Below are 18,004 nucleotides of genomic sequence, written 5' to 3'. Positions count from 1 at the left end.
TTTTCTTATTTTAATTGAATGTCTGTGTTTTTACTGGCTCACACACTACTGATAAAACAGTGGATTTTTAACATTACTGCAGTGAAAAGTTCATTTTTTTTTTTTTTTCGCTAGAGAGACAGGACAGCTTTTTGGACAATAAATGACAACCTTGAAGGTTTAAAAAAAAGAAAGAAATGAACTTCTCAAAAACAAGCACTCGGGTCTAAAGCTGGTTTCCTGAGATCAGCAGCCATCATCTTCAGGCAGAGTTTTCAGACAGCAATCCATATATCCATCGCGTTCATAAGCACACTGCTGCCTCCTTTCTCCAGGCAATTTAACACACAGTCCGCAACAGCTAGGTCTATTAAAGATGACCAGTTATTAGACAGTTTATCAGACAGATGCCTGGTAGCAGGATGTCTAAGCTTAGAGCCTTCACGGTGCCCGAAGGGAGATAGGTATGACCTTGCTACTGCTTTATTGGACTCAAGTGCCTAGTGAGTGAAAAATGCATTTATTGCATCAAGTTAAAACACTGTTGCCTTATCTCCCAGTGTGATAGGCAGTAGACACAGTTGAAGTGCTACAATGTTAGTGCAGTACACATTAGAGATTAGGTTGATGGGGATCAGAGAGAAGCCACAGATGGATGTAAACCACAGGTGAACACTGGCACCACACTGCAACCTGGTTTAACGGTCAACCCTCCACAACAACAACCACAACCATTTTAGTTCACACAAGCAAAGGACAGGGAGACACACAGATTACAGAGGTGGGTTAAAGTATACACGCCTTTTGGAGAGAAAAGGTACGAGGGTTGTCCGTCTCCATGGTTACAGCCCCATGGGAAAGAGGTGAGAGGTTAGAGGTCAGGAGTTAGTTGGGACCGGCAGGGCTGTATGGAGTAGAGGGGCATCTGAACATGCGCCTCGATGTGAGGAGTAGTGGCAGAAATTAGCCCGGGGAGGTTACAAGGCTGTGCTGCTTTGACGCTGAAGTAATAGTCAAATGGTTGTCGTGGGGATGCTGTAATGTGCGTGTATGACATTTTCTACACTTTATTTTCCAAAGCAAATTAATTAACTACTCATTAATAACCATTTGTGCCCTCCAGTGTTCTAACATTGGGTAGGTTATTACTGTTTTTGATGGAAATCGCATTATACAACAATAATAAGTCTAGACATGTGCATTGTGCATATATTGCAACACTATGACATTTATAGATAGGGCTTTTTCAAAAGGCCTTTGGCTAAATATCTCTGGTTACTCATGATAAAACTTTGTCCTCAGGAAAATAAAGAAACTTGGTGAATTTAATAAGCTGTCAGGCATTATAACATCCACATCTGATGGTTCAATTTGAGGCCTGTGGTAATGACTGCACAACTAGAAAAGGGGATGGTGTGGGAAGGGGAGAGGAGAGGAATGCAAGGAAGGGAAGGGACTAAAGGAAAGGAAAGGAAAGGAAAGGAAAGGAAAGGAAAGGAAAGGAAAGGAAAGAGAGAAGGCAAAGGGGAGCATGGCACGGCCCCTGCCTCGTTACAGCCCTGCTCAGTGGGAAGTCTCTTACCAACCTTGGACCAAGACTCACTTGAGTGTGAGGCGAGGATCTCCATATGGGGCATAGGGAGAAATGTTTAGTACGAACTCCTTGGGCGGATAGGAGCTCCACCTCTGCTGCACTGTGCTGCTGTCATTGTTATTCCAAAAGTCTCTGTCTAGATCACTGTGGCCAAAGAGAGAGACAGGTCAGAGCAAAACAACTATGGACAGCCTTGGCACCAACCAACCATTTGCAAGAGTCGCTCCTGCTTTGCTGCTGCTTTTTTGCGATGGCTTGGTTTGAGGAAGATCGTTGGTCTTACACCTTCACTGAATGGGAGTTTAAAACAAAACAGGCCCATATTAATGTCTACTTTTTCCACCTTAAGTTGACAAATCACCATAGTGGTTTGATTTTAAAAATAAAAAAGGGGCAGCCTGGGGGAAAAAGGCATTCACAAAAAGCTTTTCATAAAGCAATGTGCTGTAGCAAAGACACAGAGAGATAAAGAAGGAGAAGCAAGAAAAGAGGAAGTCATAATCTAATGAATACATACAGCATGTGATTACATTTTGTTCATCTAGCACAGTACCACTGATGAAACACATTTGAGTAAACATTAAGAAGTCAGGCCCACATCCTCGGCGTGAGCGGTGAGTACACATGAACGCATGAGACACAAGGCAGAGAGATAAATCTCAGACAGTCAAAGTAGAGGAGGAAAAGGTGAGCAGAATCACTGATGTCATACAAGTCACACAGCAGCGGTCAGAGCTGTAAGCACAGGGACAGAGCAGGAGAGAAAGGCAGTGCACAAAGAGAAGAAGTTTGAAGCTGAAATGACCAACTGAGCACACCAATGCTGCTGGAGCAAGTGAGAAAGAAAATGCAAAAATTAAGAGACTGAGGGACTTAAGTTAGAATACATTCACATAGTGCATTTTAAGTGCTTGTAAAATAAAACAGAAAATAAAAAGTAAACACAAGACATTAAAAATAGCTGAGACAGCAGCAGGCTATAAAAGAGAAGTTGTGATGCGCATGTTAATCGAGGCATTTTGTGGAATAAAGTATTGTACTTAGCATTACAAAGCTGACATTTTCTTGTACTGACCTATAGCCTTGTTTCATCAAGAACAGAAAATACCTTAATCTTAGTTTGAGCCCTGTAAAAAATCCTCCCAAACATTTATACTCTGATGAACGATTTCACAAAGAGCGCTCAAGCCCCCCTCCATTTACTCAAACCTGCACCATTTTAAGCAATGCAAAGGCGTGGCTAAAGGCCTGCACTTAAGGGATACCTAACTTACAACCCATAAGATAAGTGCAGGAGCAGGCTCGTCCAGCCAAAAGCTTCACAGGTAAAATAATGCAGATTTAATCTATACTAATTAAATTACTAACCTTTCATTTAATGTCTACCCTAACATGCTCTTGTGGAGATTGTGCTCTTCAAGATAAAACAACAGGCCTCATTTTCTGCCTGGTTTATGTGGTGTAGATCATGAGCCTCAAAGCTGAACCTAATGGAGTACATTATCACCAGATTATTCTACCCCAACTAGTTACCAGGCACTTACTTGATGGCTTTCTTCTCCCCTCGTCCACGTGCCGAATCTGGAGTGTCTGTCGTTTCTACTCCTGGCTTATTCCTCTTCCCCTTGACATGACAGAGAGCAGAGTAACAAAAGGTTAGCTTAGATTTGTTCTTTGAAGCCGTGTTTTCGCTATACTAATTTGAAGTGTAAATGCCTCTCCATTATCTCAGGAACACTGTGCCATCCTTTACCTGATGGTCTCCTGATTACACTCATCAAAGTCAAATCAAATCGGATGTGGAGAGCCATTTCTGACTATGATTATCATTCGCACCACCCTGAAATTTACATGGCAATTGCCTCTTTAAGGTAATCCACTGGGTACTGGAAAGAAGCTGCTAGAAAAGTCCTGCACCAGCCTGATTTCAAATAGCTAGAGCATGACCTGCTGTAACCATGGAAATAATGGCAATTTAAAGGCTTTGAAAAGTGAGGTCTGCTGGGCGCATTCTACTGGAAAAGCTCATTACAGTTAAAGGTGTTTCACACGTGTCACAATGCAAGTAATCTCTATTGACACTTTGCTACAAGTTGGACAGGAAGGGTATCAGTCTAAAGCTGCCCTGCCCCCCCAAATACCAAGCATGCTTCCCTGAAAGTGTTGCTCCGATACACATCAAGGATAGACGAGGATTCTCCAGCCCAGAAAATGAGTGGGAGGAAAACACACTGAGCTGCCACCGTGTCTTGGCTTGGACAATTGGATCTTAAGTTAAAGGGCAATTTCCTGTGGTTTGCTTGTTGGGGATTGAGCACTGAGCCTGAGACTTGAGCATGGATGTATTATGAGACCTGGATACAGCGTTCGAGGCGGAGCCCCGTTTATTCCTATGAGAGTTGCTCAGTGGCGCATGAAGCCATCATGGAGCCCAAAAATACCAGGATCTTCCGCTCTGCTTCTGCATTATGCGGCCCATAGAGCTGGCTACTTCCGGTATAGCGCTCCACTACCTTGAATGGGGATTAAATGATTTAATTGCGTGGCTCGTCTAGACTTTCCAAATGTTATCAAACCGAATGGATCAAATTTGGATAGTGAAAAGAGTCATTTTGCGGGAGTTGTAATGCACAAAAAAATGTATCCACTGATTTCCAGACATCTCTTTCGCCATGTAAGTCTATGGGAAAAGTCTTTTTGGGCCAGAGGGCTTCACGTGACGTTGCATTTCCACCATTTGGGCGCTATGTTCAATTTGCTTCAAAGCCTGGTGTACTTCCTGGGGGCCTGGAATGAAGATATTGGACTAGGCAACCTCCCTGCTTCCACTTTACTCTTGTATTGAGCCTTCATGCCTTCATGTCAAGCCTTGCTAGACCTCACGTGGACGACCTGAGTTCAAACCCAGTACCTTCTTGCTGTGAGGCCACAGTGCTAACCATTGGGCCAGCGTGCTGCTAATGGTTGGGAATTTCTTCTCATTCACAGTTAGCGTGATGAAGATGGTTAAACATTTTTTTTTTAATGAAATTTATTTGTCTACCTGGCGCAAAAGGAAATAAACATCGGCATCTTTAGCAACATCAGCCAAATGAAAATTCTAGACATCAGTATCGGCTGACGAATTTGCAATTGGTGCATTTACATGTATTAACTCGAAGGAACCAATTAGGCTTTGTCAGAATTCTAGACCTGATCAATGAGCACCATTAGTCGGTAGGCAGTAGAATATACCCGTCCCTCCAGTGGCAGCCAGATCAGCACCTTGTGTCACCAAGAGGTGTCTGCAAAAATCTTTCTGACCACCTATCGTCCGCTTATCCGGGGTCTGGTCGCAGGGCAGCAGCTCCAGCAAGGGACTCCAAACGTCTCTTTCCCGAGCCACATTAACCAGCTCCGACTGGGGGATCCCGAGGCGTTCCCAGGCCAGGTTGGAGATATAATCCCTCCACCTAGTCCTGGGTCTTCCCCGAGGCCTCCACCCAGCTGGACGTGCCTGGAACACCTCCCTAGGGAGGCGCCCAGGGGGCATCCTTACCAGATGCCCGAACTACCTCAACCTTTCAACGCAAAGGAGCAGTGGCTCTACTCCGAGCTCCTCACGGATGACTGTGCTTCTCACCCTATCTCTAAGGGAGACACCAGCCACCCTCCTGAGGAAACCCATTTTGGCCGCTTGTACCCTGGATCTCGTTCTTTCGGTTCTTTCTGACCACCTGTATACTCTAAATAGATCGTTTTCTTTAAGGCTGGGCAGCATATGCCCAGCAGTCACACCTGGCCAGATTCAACGTGTCTTCATTAACATCAAATCATAACAATCATAACAAATCAGCCAGAGATTATGTATGAGTTTCTGATATATACTTATATCTATGTATGATGCATGCAATGCTCATAAATATAAGTGTATGGAAATGCAAATTGTGCCACAGCTTATATACCGAGCTTCAGAACCTAACAGGCGGACTGATGTAGACTCCATAATGTCCAGAGACCACAGTTATCATTTCAAACTATGGTCAACACCTTGGATATTATGACTTTGGATATTGTTGGACTTGTTACAAAGCCAGAGTTGACAATAGCACTGCTGAGCAAAAATGATAAAGCCCACAATGGCACAACTGAGCAAAAGTGATATCCATCACACACGGAAACAAAACTGCTCATCTATTGTATAATCAGCACCAACCTAAAATAGAAAGGTCAACAATTGAAAAACATTGATGTGACAGGAACAACTAGTTAAACAGCTGCAAACAAGAGGTTTGTTTGTAATTCAAACACTGAACACACTAGATTAACAGTCTCTTTATAAACTATCATAGACATGAAAGTCTACTGAACACATCACATGTTCTCAGCCAACATTATAAAGACCATTCACGATCTTTTATAGTCCGCTTTAGGCATTTAATAGTGGTTATCATTGGCATGCTGGCGAGTACATTAAAATTAGCTCATAATTTTGTTCACCATTTTGAAAACACGAAGATGCATACAATCCACCATTAAAGCTTCAAAACATCTGCATGCCCAGGAGGTAGACTCTTTCCCCTAAAAAAAAAGATTTCACATAAGTACACCACAATAAATACTGTATTCTTGTACAGCAATTTCTGGAAAGGAAAAACTGTCTGAATCTCTGTCAGGCGAGGACAAGCTATCAAAAAGAAACTCATGTATCATTCAATGCTATCGTAAAAGTTTTAGGAAGGTGGGAAGAAACAGAAGATGAGTGAGAGTCCAGTACAGAAAGAGCTGAAAATAGAAATCAAATTCTTAAAAAAAGACAGGCAGGCAGAAGGAGAGGATAACAAGGACAGTGCAGGATGGTATGTGAAACAAAGACATGGGAGGAAAGACAGGTGTGAAAAGTGAACTGAGAGAAACAATAAGTGACAGGAAGTCCTGAGTGGATTGGATGTGAAAACAAGAAATGGACACACACACACACACACACACACACACACACACACACACACACACACACACACACACACTTCCTCTATAATACCATTCAAATTTAATTTGTTATTTTTTTAAATATTCAAATTATATTTGAATATTTAATGCTCAAATGCAGCCTGTTATTAATGTACTACACTACTCAGGTTTATGCATTGTCAATGCCACTATAAGCATGTGGTTGTTGTTACACGTTCTGTCCATTGGAGGGACTTCTAAATTAGCCCGGCCTTGAAGGGGACCTACGTCCAAGGGGGTAAGCTTCTCCTCGGAACGCGTAGCTCCTATGGCGCCATTTTGATGCTAACAAGCCATCACCTCCCGTTAGCATTCCATTGACTGCTATTCATTTTGGCGCCACTTTGACTGCAAATAACTTTACATCTGAAGCGTTTAAAGACTCTATTTGTCTATTGTTTATTTCTAAAGTTCCTTTGTACCTCACGTTATGGCTCCATAGCAGGCGTTTTTGTAAAAATAGGCTAACGATTGTGTCATAACCACGCGACTTACTGTCGCACAGTAGAGAAATTACCGTACAGTACAGGAGAAGCTCGCAGGCAGTTTCGACTCACGTTAGCTGTTTAATTTTAATTACTAATTTTAACTAGCATTTTAGTTAGCAACAATTAGCCTGTGCCTATGTTATCTCCTTACATATACCTACTGTTATCTCCTTACATATACCTACGCTCTCCGTCTCTGCAAGATTCGGAATGATTGAGATTTCTGTTGGCACAGCTACCAGAAGACTTACAACTTTCAGACAGGTTGATCACGTCACATCTACGTCTTCGAGCTCAGTTGCAGGTTGCGCAGTAACGCTCAGCCATCACTGGAAAAGTGCTTCTAATATCCATAGACTGTATATAGAATAGACCAACAGATCCTGTTGCTCTGGACGGAGACCAGTGAAGGATATTAGAAGCACTTTTCCGGTGAGCGCTGAGCGTTACTGCGCAAAAAACGTCTACTACGGAGCCATAACGTGAGATACAAGGTAATGGAGCCTTTTATACATTGTTGTGTTTCTTTAGAAATAAACAATGGACAAATAAAGTCTTTAAAAGCTTCAGATGTAAAGTTATTCACTGTCAAAGTGACATCAAAATGAATGGCAGTCAATGGGATGCTAACTAGTCAGTGAGTGCTTGTTAGCATCAAAATGGCGCCATAGGATCTACGCGTTGTGAGGAGAAGCTTACCCCCTTGCTAATATCCTTCACTGGTCTCCGTCCAGAGCAGCGGGATCTGTTGGTCCATTTTATGTATGTCAATGCCTACGTCATGGCACATTGCACACAACTTTGTTAACATTCATTTTTCACCACGAGCACACAGCGACAAACACAAATCAACAGAGAACTCTGTAATAAGAAGTGTAGTGAAGCGGCTCTGTTGGCTAACAGTGCTCGGTTAGCACAATGACATCATGTTAGAAAGCACAGCCGAAACAATTTGTCATAAACGTAAGTAACAATAGTGTTAGCCACGATGCTAACAACATTAATAACTAAGCTAACGGTCCTGTCAGTGACAGCCTGTCACTACTATTTTAGTGATTAATAAGCAACCTGTTTCTTGCAGATTGTCACGTTACTGAGAATACAGCTATTAGAAGGTAATATATGAAGTCAAAGCTAACTGACAGCTGTAGGGCAGCAAACATAAACTATAGCTGTCTCCATGAAGCTCCCAGCTAAGCTAAAGTTACTATAACTCGCAACACTAATGTTAACATAAGCGCTTTGGCTCGGTGGATGTCGATTTTAAAGTCATGTTAAAACTATTTCCCGTCCTTCCAACTTCCAGCCGCAGCCTGTCACTCCTCCCTGTACTAAGAAGAGGGAGATTAGCTTATGTTAGCCAACATATTTATAAAAAAGTAATATTCAAATAGTAATTTCAGCATTTGAATAGTATTGATTTTTTAGTATTCGACTTTCGGTATTCGTTCCAACGAACACAAACACACACACACCAACACACACACACGAACAAACACACACACAAACACACACACACACACACACACACACACACACACACACACACAATCTGCTCAATACCCCAAATAAGGGTTAAAGCATACCAATGAAGGAGTGAGCAATTGCCCCCTTCATCCTCTGCTCAAATACCCTTGAAAATACTTATGTCTAATTTAAACCAGCCGTCTTTTTGTTAAGCGACTAAGGGTTTCACACGATTAAAGTTTTCAGTGCTGTCTGGCTCTGAGCCATGAGTTCAAAATAGCTCCAACTGATATGATGAACCAATTATGAGACAAATTGCAGCAAGTCTAAACTTGGACCAAAAAAAACAACAATCCACTAACACTTTTTAATAATTAAACCCCAACAGAGAGTGTTATATATGACATTACTGAGGTCTAGTGCAGTACATGAGCAGGTGCATCGTAGTGGGGGGCCCACAAAAAGCCTAGAAATGAAGCTTGTTTTTATCAGCAATTTTAAAAATATTAGTTAGTTATTAGCATTAGTAAACTATTACTGTTGGCCAGATAAATATAGAGCCTCTATTATAGCCTTTCAGCCATCTTGATCAGTTTTACTATTGTGTTTACAAAAATGACTAATGAAATTAAATCTTGAGCAGCATCAGAGAAGTTTAATAATTTAGACTAAGTTGTTATTTAATAGTACTTCCTGTATTAAGACCAGTCAATAGCAGGATCAAATACTGTGTTTTCAGATATAACACTGGGCTATCTTTTTGGTATATATATGTATTGTGCCTTTTGCTTACTGAAGTTTTATTTTGCTATCTGTGTGTTGCATCAGACTGGGCAAGTTGGAAACTGATTTGCCTTGATGCAAATAAAAACATAATTCCAGTGAATACAATAATACAGAGATCTTTTCTCAGGAGACTGTCCAAAAAACATGGTTTGTCATTTCCACCTTTGTCTTATGTATATGAAAAAATGTTTGATAAAGTAAAGAAAAATTATAGTGAAAGCTTCACACAGTAAATACAGTTTGTTGACAAAAGAGGGCTGAAATATGATATCTTTAATGAGTTATAAACACTTAATCACTGATTAGTAATTATTACCCTAATAACTGCTACAGATTAATGTATTTACTTGCTGATTGTACAGGCGTCCAAATGGATGTATGCAAAGGGGAAGGGGGCCCACTGAGGCTACATATGTATGGGGCCCAGTTTGTTTTGCTACAGGATTGCAGATGAGTGAGAAAAGACTTGGCTTCGGGCTGCCTAGGGTGATGCTGAGGGTTTTCTTGAAGAATCCAGAGATGAGGAAATGGAGTGAAACTACCACTCTCTCTGTCTCAGTTGGCAGTGCACTGCCTTCCAACACCCAGCTGTGTTTGTTTGCTGTGAATTAGCAGGCAGCAAGAGTCTACATGCTCGCTCAATATTACCCACATCACACCATAATTAGAGAGGAGTGCACTATTAAAATGGTCGTCCGCTGCTATCATCAGGCGATCATTCGTTTTCAGCATCTGTCGAAACAATATTTTTCATACCTGTGTTCTTGTGTCAAATTCTCTTACATCAAAAAAGCATGTAATCGCAGAGACATCAAGTTTACATATCACCGGGAACACTGCCAACACTATCAGTCACTTAAACGTGACAGGACAAGGCTTTGGATCCACGTAATCTGCTCTTATTCTAATATTCTCAATGGTTGTTCGACATTCTATAATTTTTGATTATCACATCTTCTCTGTCCTCTGATTGGAATAATTACTATGATCCTCCTAACAACTGTGAACTCCTATCTCCCAGTTAATGCAACCAAAATACTGAAGGTTGTTGATACAAGCCCAACAGGGATTAAATCAAGCTGTGAATCTGGTCAGGTCCAATCTCAACTCACAACTATGTCACGGATCAAACGGCACAGGGCTCACAGGAGCAAGCAGAGGGTTTCTGAGTGCCAAACAGCCACTGCTGCTCAAACAGATGTTAGCTGCACCACCTCTGATATCTGAAAATCCCACCCAACACCTACGACATGAGCCCCTGCTGACAATCATCAGCCCCACAACGCAGCAGCTTACTAACCATGTTACCATTTGTTTTGTTATTGTGGTTAACACCTATGTCTCTGATTACAAAAAAATATTATAAAGGCCAACATAAAAAACATAATCAATCAATACAGAAGAATACTTGCTGTGAAACCTGAGTATAGTTGCTTATAGAATAATTATATTGGCTCAGCACATATTCTATAAATGTCATGCTGATGCATCTATAAACAGCAAAAAGCAAACAGACTTAGCAGGCAGCAGAAGGGGACGATAGCATTCAATGCACAGTTTTTTTCCAGGGGGCTTAGATAACAGAAAGACAAGCAGGAGGGAGGCTTCAGGATGACTGCACATGAGGACTTTTTAAATAAAACCCATCACACTGGTTGCCAAAGCTAAAACACCGAAAGCAACACTCACCCAAAATGTCTTGTCTATTAACCTATGAATCATATCCAAAACTGGCATGGGCCCACTCACAACTGACACGTGAAGCTTGAGGCAAACATTTGTTCTTATGAAAGCTGACACTGTCAAAGAGCACACTTGAAAATATCATAAATAAAGGTTTTAGACATGGCCTGGCTTGTGGTAGCTTTATGTAAAATGACCATTAACCACAGAGCACTTTTTTACCAAATGAGAAAATATTTGTGCATAGAAAATAGGCCTGTATGAATTTAAAGTATACTAAATACAGTATGCATCTATAATGGGGTTTCAGTTGAAGGTAACCGTGTTTATGCAAATTATATACATTTTAATCATGTGTTCAGGGAATATAGTACTACCATGGAAAATAGCATCAAGAGATCAAGGGAAGTGAGGAAGTGGAGACAGTTTCTGTAACACAAACAGATTGTATAACTGCCGCGCCTTCATGTTGTTAGTCACATAAAGAAAACATCACACCTTAAAGATATTATTGTGAGAAAATGATTTTAACAAGATTACTAGTATTTATGCTTTGTCAACATGTAGTGCATCATTAATAACACGTTTATCATCATAGAAATGACTGCTTTTTATCTCAGTCACACTTTATTATTTTGTACATTAAGCAGCTGTGTTTAATATCTTTTCACACCAGTGGGCAGCTGACATTTTTGGAAGTGGTCCGAAGACTGCAAAGGGCTTAATTAAAATCCTAATGCCACTCTGTGTTACCACACCACCACCACACACCCTGCACGTAGCCAAGGTAAGATGCACTGATAAGAAAGAAAAATAAAAGCACATCATCTTGTATGTGAGGATGTGGTTGATAGGGGCTTTCGCTAGCTCGAAAGATGGTCATCCTATCCCAGGCAGGCTGCTCTGTGGCTGCTGCGCAACACTGTCACAGGATGGAAATGAGTTACATTTACAGCAGTGCTCCATAGAGGACCTAGGGCACTTTCCAAGGTGCTTGGAGCAGAACTACCTCCATCCACAGCTGGAACCTAGAAGTCATTCGCTGCTCCATTTACTTTGAAGTGGAATATCAAATATAACGTTCCAGCGAAGCAAACAATACAAAAACTGTGCTGTACCACTGTCCCATTTTAGTACGGACCATTTCCTCCCTGGTTACAGGTTACAGTCACCTTCTGGGGATTCAAGCAATGCAAATGACACAATGTAGAGAGGCATGTGGTGTGTGGAACCTGCTGCAATGCCAAATCCTGCCATCTGTGGACCAATAAGTTTCACAGCAGTGTAATGGTGAGCTGAAACAAGTTCGAGCCAACATTAAACTTGAAATAGGTGACCTGTGCTTGTGGGTTGTACAAGCACAGGATGAATCAGAAATCAATTAACTTTAAAGGCATGCAAATCTAAAAGAAATCAGTCAAGTGAAGTGGCACTCTGCCGTACAGCTCTGTCTGCCTAATGAGTAGTTGCCTCACTTTAATCAATCACATTTCATACCACATAATCACAATGACATGCCCTCTATTAGAGGTCAGTCTGCTTGATCTGTGTTCTGTTTCTCCTCAATGAGTGGACTGGTACTGACGCTGTATCAGCACAGTTTACTATTGTTGTTGCTGTGTCTGTCTGACAGATTAATTAGTTTGAGTCTGCACTGTTGTGGTCATATGGACACTGATGCAACTGTGGCCATTGTTTCTCTACAGTAATATGCACTCGTGGAAAGTAAATAGGTAATGTGGTTAAGTACAGTTTTGATGTACTTGTACTTCACAAAAGTAACATCACAGTGTGAAATAAAAATACTACACATCGTACAACCGAGGTCCTGCATTCAAAGTCTTACTTAAGTAAGAGGGTATTAGCATTAGGGGTGGCATGGTTCATGAAAAAACATCCGAACCGCTCGGTTCGCTTGTCTCGGTTTGGAGTGTGTGTGCATCGCAATCTACCGGTTGCTACGATAAATATATACAAATAAATGAAAAGCATGTTGAAATCATCAATGTCTTCCCTCTTGCTGTATCAAAATCTCACCTAGCTTTCCTCAGAGATGGTCCCAATAATGTGCTTAAAGTCAAGTCAAATTCAGTTTGTGCATGATTACATGATATAACTATTTTTTAATACTGTATCCTAAATTGTGGATAATTAAGCTACATATCATATACTGAAGTATATTTCTGGAGTGTTAAAGATTAAAAGAAAAAATAACAACAAGAACCATACAGAACCGAAAACCGTGACCCTAAAACCGTGATACAAACCGAATTGTGGGTTTTGTGATTAATAATAATTAGCATCAACATACACTTAAAGTACAAAAACTACTCATTAGACAGAATGTCTGTGCACTGTGGAGATAGGTCTGCCGAAACTATGGCTACGTCTCTGTTCTCATAAATTGAATCCGCGGCTCCTTCACTTGCCTCCCTTCCTCGCGTCTTATGCTGCGTTCCAGGTAACCCGTAACCCATGTTTTCACAACCTCCTACCCATGAAAGTTCCTTGGAACGGCAGTCAAACCCGTAATTTACTACCCGTGAACTCGTACCATATCGTTGTAATCCCAGTTACAGTTTTTGACGTCACACACACATAAACAATGGCGACCCCCTGTTGATGCTGTACAGACACTGGTGAAATAAAAACAAATAGACATAAATAGGCAATGTAAAGTAATTCCGCACATTGTAATCAAAACAATACACATACAATTGACCCTTCGCTAAGCCATGCCCGAAAACCGCCACAGGCCAATCGTGGCTTAGCAACCATAACTAGGCACAGGAGGTCTGTCAAGCTTTCGAGCGAGGGAAACATGCCGAAGTGTTGTTCGTATGGATTGTGCAAATCTGATACCCGGTATCCTAAAAGTTTGGATGGGGTGGTGGAATTTTTTCCCTTCCCGAAACCTAAAACCCAAGGGGAGAAATGCCGGGCATGGATCAAGCAGTGTGGGAGGCCCCATTCACAACTAAATGTCGACAGATTTAACAAAAACACCTACGTTTGCTCCAAGGCAAGAACACGCTAATGTTAGCTAGCTAGCTAACTCAGCACAACATTGCTTGGAAATAATGACGGTTCTTTGTTCATAATGCATATATTTGAATGTAAAATAAGATGATTAAAGGCAAGGCTTACTGACATACTTTAAAATATATTTCAGCATTTTGTTAATCGCTAAAAATATAAGCAGGAGAATGTTATCACTGCAAAGTGGTCAGGCTAATGTCTTGTGTTCATTCCACAAGACTTATGGATAAGCTGTTTAATTTATAATTATTAGATTATTTTCAAATTTCATTTACCCTGCTGTGCATGAACATGGCTAGTGGATGACTCGAGAAGGCAATTTAAGGGCTATGTATTCCATGAATTTGTCAGCTATATGGGCGGGGTTAGCAACTCCTTCAGCTGCATGGCTTCCAGGAAGGCTACTCTCGTGTATCCTCGATGATCCCTCCTCAGTCACAGTTCACAGAGGAGGGACAGAACAACTTCCGGTTCAGCCGAGGACCGACCGAGGAGCTATCAAATAAGAGACATGAGATGCAGCCTATGTTTTACATGTCAATGAATTGTTAGCAGTTCCACCAAAGAGATAATTCCTCTCTTAACTTTTCACATGGTTTTACATAAGTAACAGTTTGGGGCCCAAAGAGGTAAAATTATCCAATATTTCACAAAAAGCAAAGATTCAGTTCAATCTCTAAAGAATGAATGAAATGAATGTGTGTAGCAAACATCATTTTCGTTTTGGACTGTAAAAAAAACTGTAAACAAAGTAGGTAAAACAAGCTCCACATCAACTATAATGTGTATATGTAATGACAGGCTATGTCACAGGAGCAGGTTTTAGGTGGAACAAAATGGTGGGGCAACAACTAGCCTAGCTACTTTGCGCAGATGCAAAACAAGAACATTACAGAACTTTATAATTTGACATAATGCGCTATTTCACATTTTCCCGCACAGTTTAACACTACATACTTTCATGTTTGGTAACATTAATCCTCTCAGAGCAATGCTGGAGATCTTGAAAGCCTGTTCTTGCCCACCTACCTCCTCTGAATAACACACACACAGTGACGGGACGCAAAACAGCGTCTTTCGGACAAGCTAGCAGTTAGTAATTAGCCAATCAGATTGCAGCATACAATCAGCCCCACAAGGCGTCTTTGGGCATGCGCATTGTTGTTTCCCACGCTCCAGACACTTAACATTGCGAGAGCCACACGCTATTACAGTTTTTTACAATCACTTTGCTACTAATTTCAGAACCTTGATGTCATTTTTCAAAACTCTAGACACAAAACTCAAAACGATCATCACTTGTAACACAGGCTGTCCAATGTTCAAAACATTGCATTGTGCATTCATATCTTTAAAGAAATCTTGCACAATCATTGGTTCAAAAAACGAAATTCCATTGAAACGTTACTTTAGATCACCCACACACAAGCTACCCATAGTTTCACTGTGTCATTGTTCGTACAATCATTAAATATTGTAGTACAAAATAGGTGATACATGTTTCATTATGGTACTACATATAAATGCATCCCTGTAAAAGTACTGCAGTAGTAGAGAGAATAATACAGACCAATGTGGTACGAGTATGTAATATAATATATATATATATTTAACCTTTATTTATCCAGGTAAGTCGATTGAGAACAAATTATTATTTGCAACAACGACCTGTCACATTCACACAGTTCCACATTCATACCTGGAAGCTGCCCAGTACAACCACAGTCTGATCTGTTGGCCACTAAGCAGTATATATATATACAGTACTTTACTGTATATATATATATAAATTATATATCTCAATCATCAGTAACGAGTTGGCAGAATTGGACAAGCAATTCCAAGGGCCTGCATCCATACAGTGCAGTATTGTCAATACTGTAAATAGTCTGAAAGGTGGTACATGGGACCATAGAAACAGTGTCTGGTAAACAGTAGTACATTACAGTAAAGAAGGATGATGAAATATTACATCCATAGATAATGTAGTCTAATTGGTTCATGCTCCACGCTAACTGGTGACAATGAATCTCGTTATCTTGAAACTTTCATGATCTAAACATGGAATATTGTTTGTCTCCATACAACTATGCATTAAGAGTAATGCAACAGTTACTTATCATTTTGAGCAGTTGTATCGATTGATAGATCATTGTAATGAAATGAATAGACAATCATCTGAAATGTTATATGTGAATTGTCTTTTGAAATAGTAGTACTTTGATGTTAAGTTGTGTCATATTGAACAGGTGATTTTTGTTAAATGAACAAATGATCTTAGGTTTATATGTATTGTATCCAAGCAATTGAAAAAAGTGTTAGTTTTGTAAAATGTGCATTTTGATCATTGGTTGTGAGTTTTGTGTCTAGAGTTTTGAAAAATGACATCAAGGTTCTGAAATTAGTGCCAAAGTGATTGTAAAAAACTGTAAAATACCATTTTAAAACTATCATATCCAGCCACTGACTTTAAATAGTATGATAATGATAAATAACAGACAAAATATGTCAGCCATTACTCTACAATTATGCTAATTAGTTACTCAGTACCACTAAAACCACACTTTTATCTGCTGCCAGAAGGTGGCGCTACACAGGGCTAGTTTTTCTACAGAACAAGTATGGCTACTTTTACTTATGATACTTTAAGTGCATTTTGCTGCCTGTATTTATGTACGTTTACTTGAGTAGGATTTTGAATGAAGGACTTTTACTTGTAGTCTTTTCACACTGTATTGGTATTGTTACACAATTAAAAGATCTGAATACTTCTTGCGCTACTGGTTATATGTCTTCATTAATAGCTGTTGTGTAACAGAAAATTATCAGTTCAACAAGACTGCACATAATATTTGCACATCATTTTATAATATTTGATCACATTGTTGTTTCTCCAATGCACCAAAGTGTCTTTTTCAAGTACGCTCACGGCAGACAATGTTTATGAAGGCTTTCTGATTATTAAAGCTGTTAAAGCTTAAAGCTTTCCATGTTAAGATGGAAACTAATGTGACTGAAGCTAGAGTATGTCTGTGTGTGTTTGTGTGTGTGTGTGTGTGTGTGTGTGTGTGTGTGTGTGTAAACTCACCATCTTGCGTTGACACCAACCACAGACGCCACAAAGAGCCACCAGCCAAACAGCACACACTGTCACTGCGAGGGAGACCAGGAATACACTGAGGGACACTGAGCCTGTACACACAAACACATACAAGGAGTGATGCAAGGAGTGATGCTTTTTTTTACATACATGGTTTCATTTTCTTCATTTCATTTAATTTTCTTCACATGGAATTTTTGCTACTGAGCTGATTGTATGCCACAGTAAATCATGTTGTCAAAGACGGCAACCCAAAACAAAACTCTCCCTCTACTTCTAATTCAATAGCCAGGCAGAGCTGCCATTTTTACATTCTGTCATAAGGACCTGAGAAATACAATTTCATCACTACCCCTTTCATGCCGGAGCATTTCAATACCTTTCCAATAAGGGCTGCAGCCAGGCATCACTCAGTTGCACACACATCACTGTCATGGTGTCACAGCTTGTTAACTGACAGGCTGAAAGTGAAGGGAGGAGGGGGAGGAAAGCTAGGCTGACAATACAAGAGAGCTTATGATTAATGGGTATCAGTAGATGCCCAGTGAGAGAGGTGGCTCTGAAAAAAAGTCATAAAAAAACATCATCTTTTGCTGAGAGAAGGTATATGTGTGTGTGTGTGTGTGTGTGTGTGTGTGTGTGTGTGTGTGTGTGTGTGTGTGTGTGTGAGTGTGTGTGTGTGTGTGTGTGTGTGTGTGTGAGAGACAATTCACACCTGCACCTGTACGCCTGCGTCTGTTTACATGCTGGTTATGATACTGTTACAATAAGTGGATCTAAACTCGTGAGCACTTTGCATTTCAAGTTGCACACGTTTTAAACAATTCAATGGCCTTCACTTTAGAGGACAAGGATATAAAGCCTCATTGAGCTTTGATA

General features: G+C 40.5%; 1 protein-coding gene across 2 annotated transcripts in view; it reads right to left on the bottom strand.

The window, feature by feature from the left end:
* syt7a (synaptotagmin VIIa) overlaps positions 1–18,004 on the bottom strand; it is a 75,959-nt gene that overhangs the window by 29,482 nt on the left and 28,473 nt on the right. The window contains exons 2-4 of one of the 2 annotated variants that reach the window (XM_031283464.2): positions 17,114–17,217; positions 3,118–3,197; positions 1,583–1,717 (exon numbers count right to left, since the gene is read on the bottom strand). In XM_031283464.2, coding sequence (XP_031139324.1) covers positions 1,583–1,717; positions 3,118–3,197; positions 17,114–17,217 — 319 coding nt within the window. Of the gene's footprint in view, positions 1–1,582; positions 1,718–3,117; positions 3,198–6,052; positions 6,343–17,113; positions 17,218–18,004 lie in introns of those variants that run through there. The other variant, XM_036003773.1, reaches the window with a different exon arrangement.

The sequence above is a fragment of the Sander lucioperca genome, chromosome 7 (assembly GCF_008315115.2).
Source record: "Sander lucioperca isolate FBNREF2018 chromosome 7, SLUC_FBN_1.2, whole genome shotgun sequence".
In the NCBI taxonomy this organism is placed as follows: domain Eukaryota; kingdom Metazoa; phylum Chordata; class Actinopteri; order Perciformes; family Percidae; genus Sander; species Sander lucioperca.
This window is presented reverse-complemented; position numbering and strand designations above follow the sequence as displayed.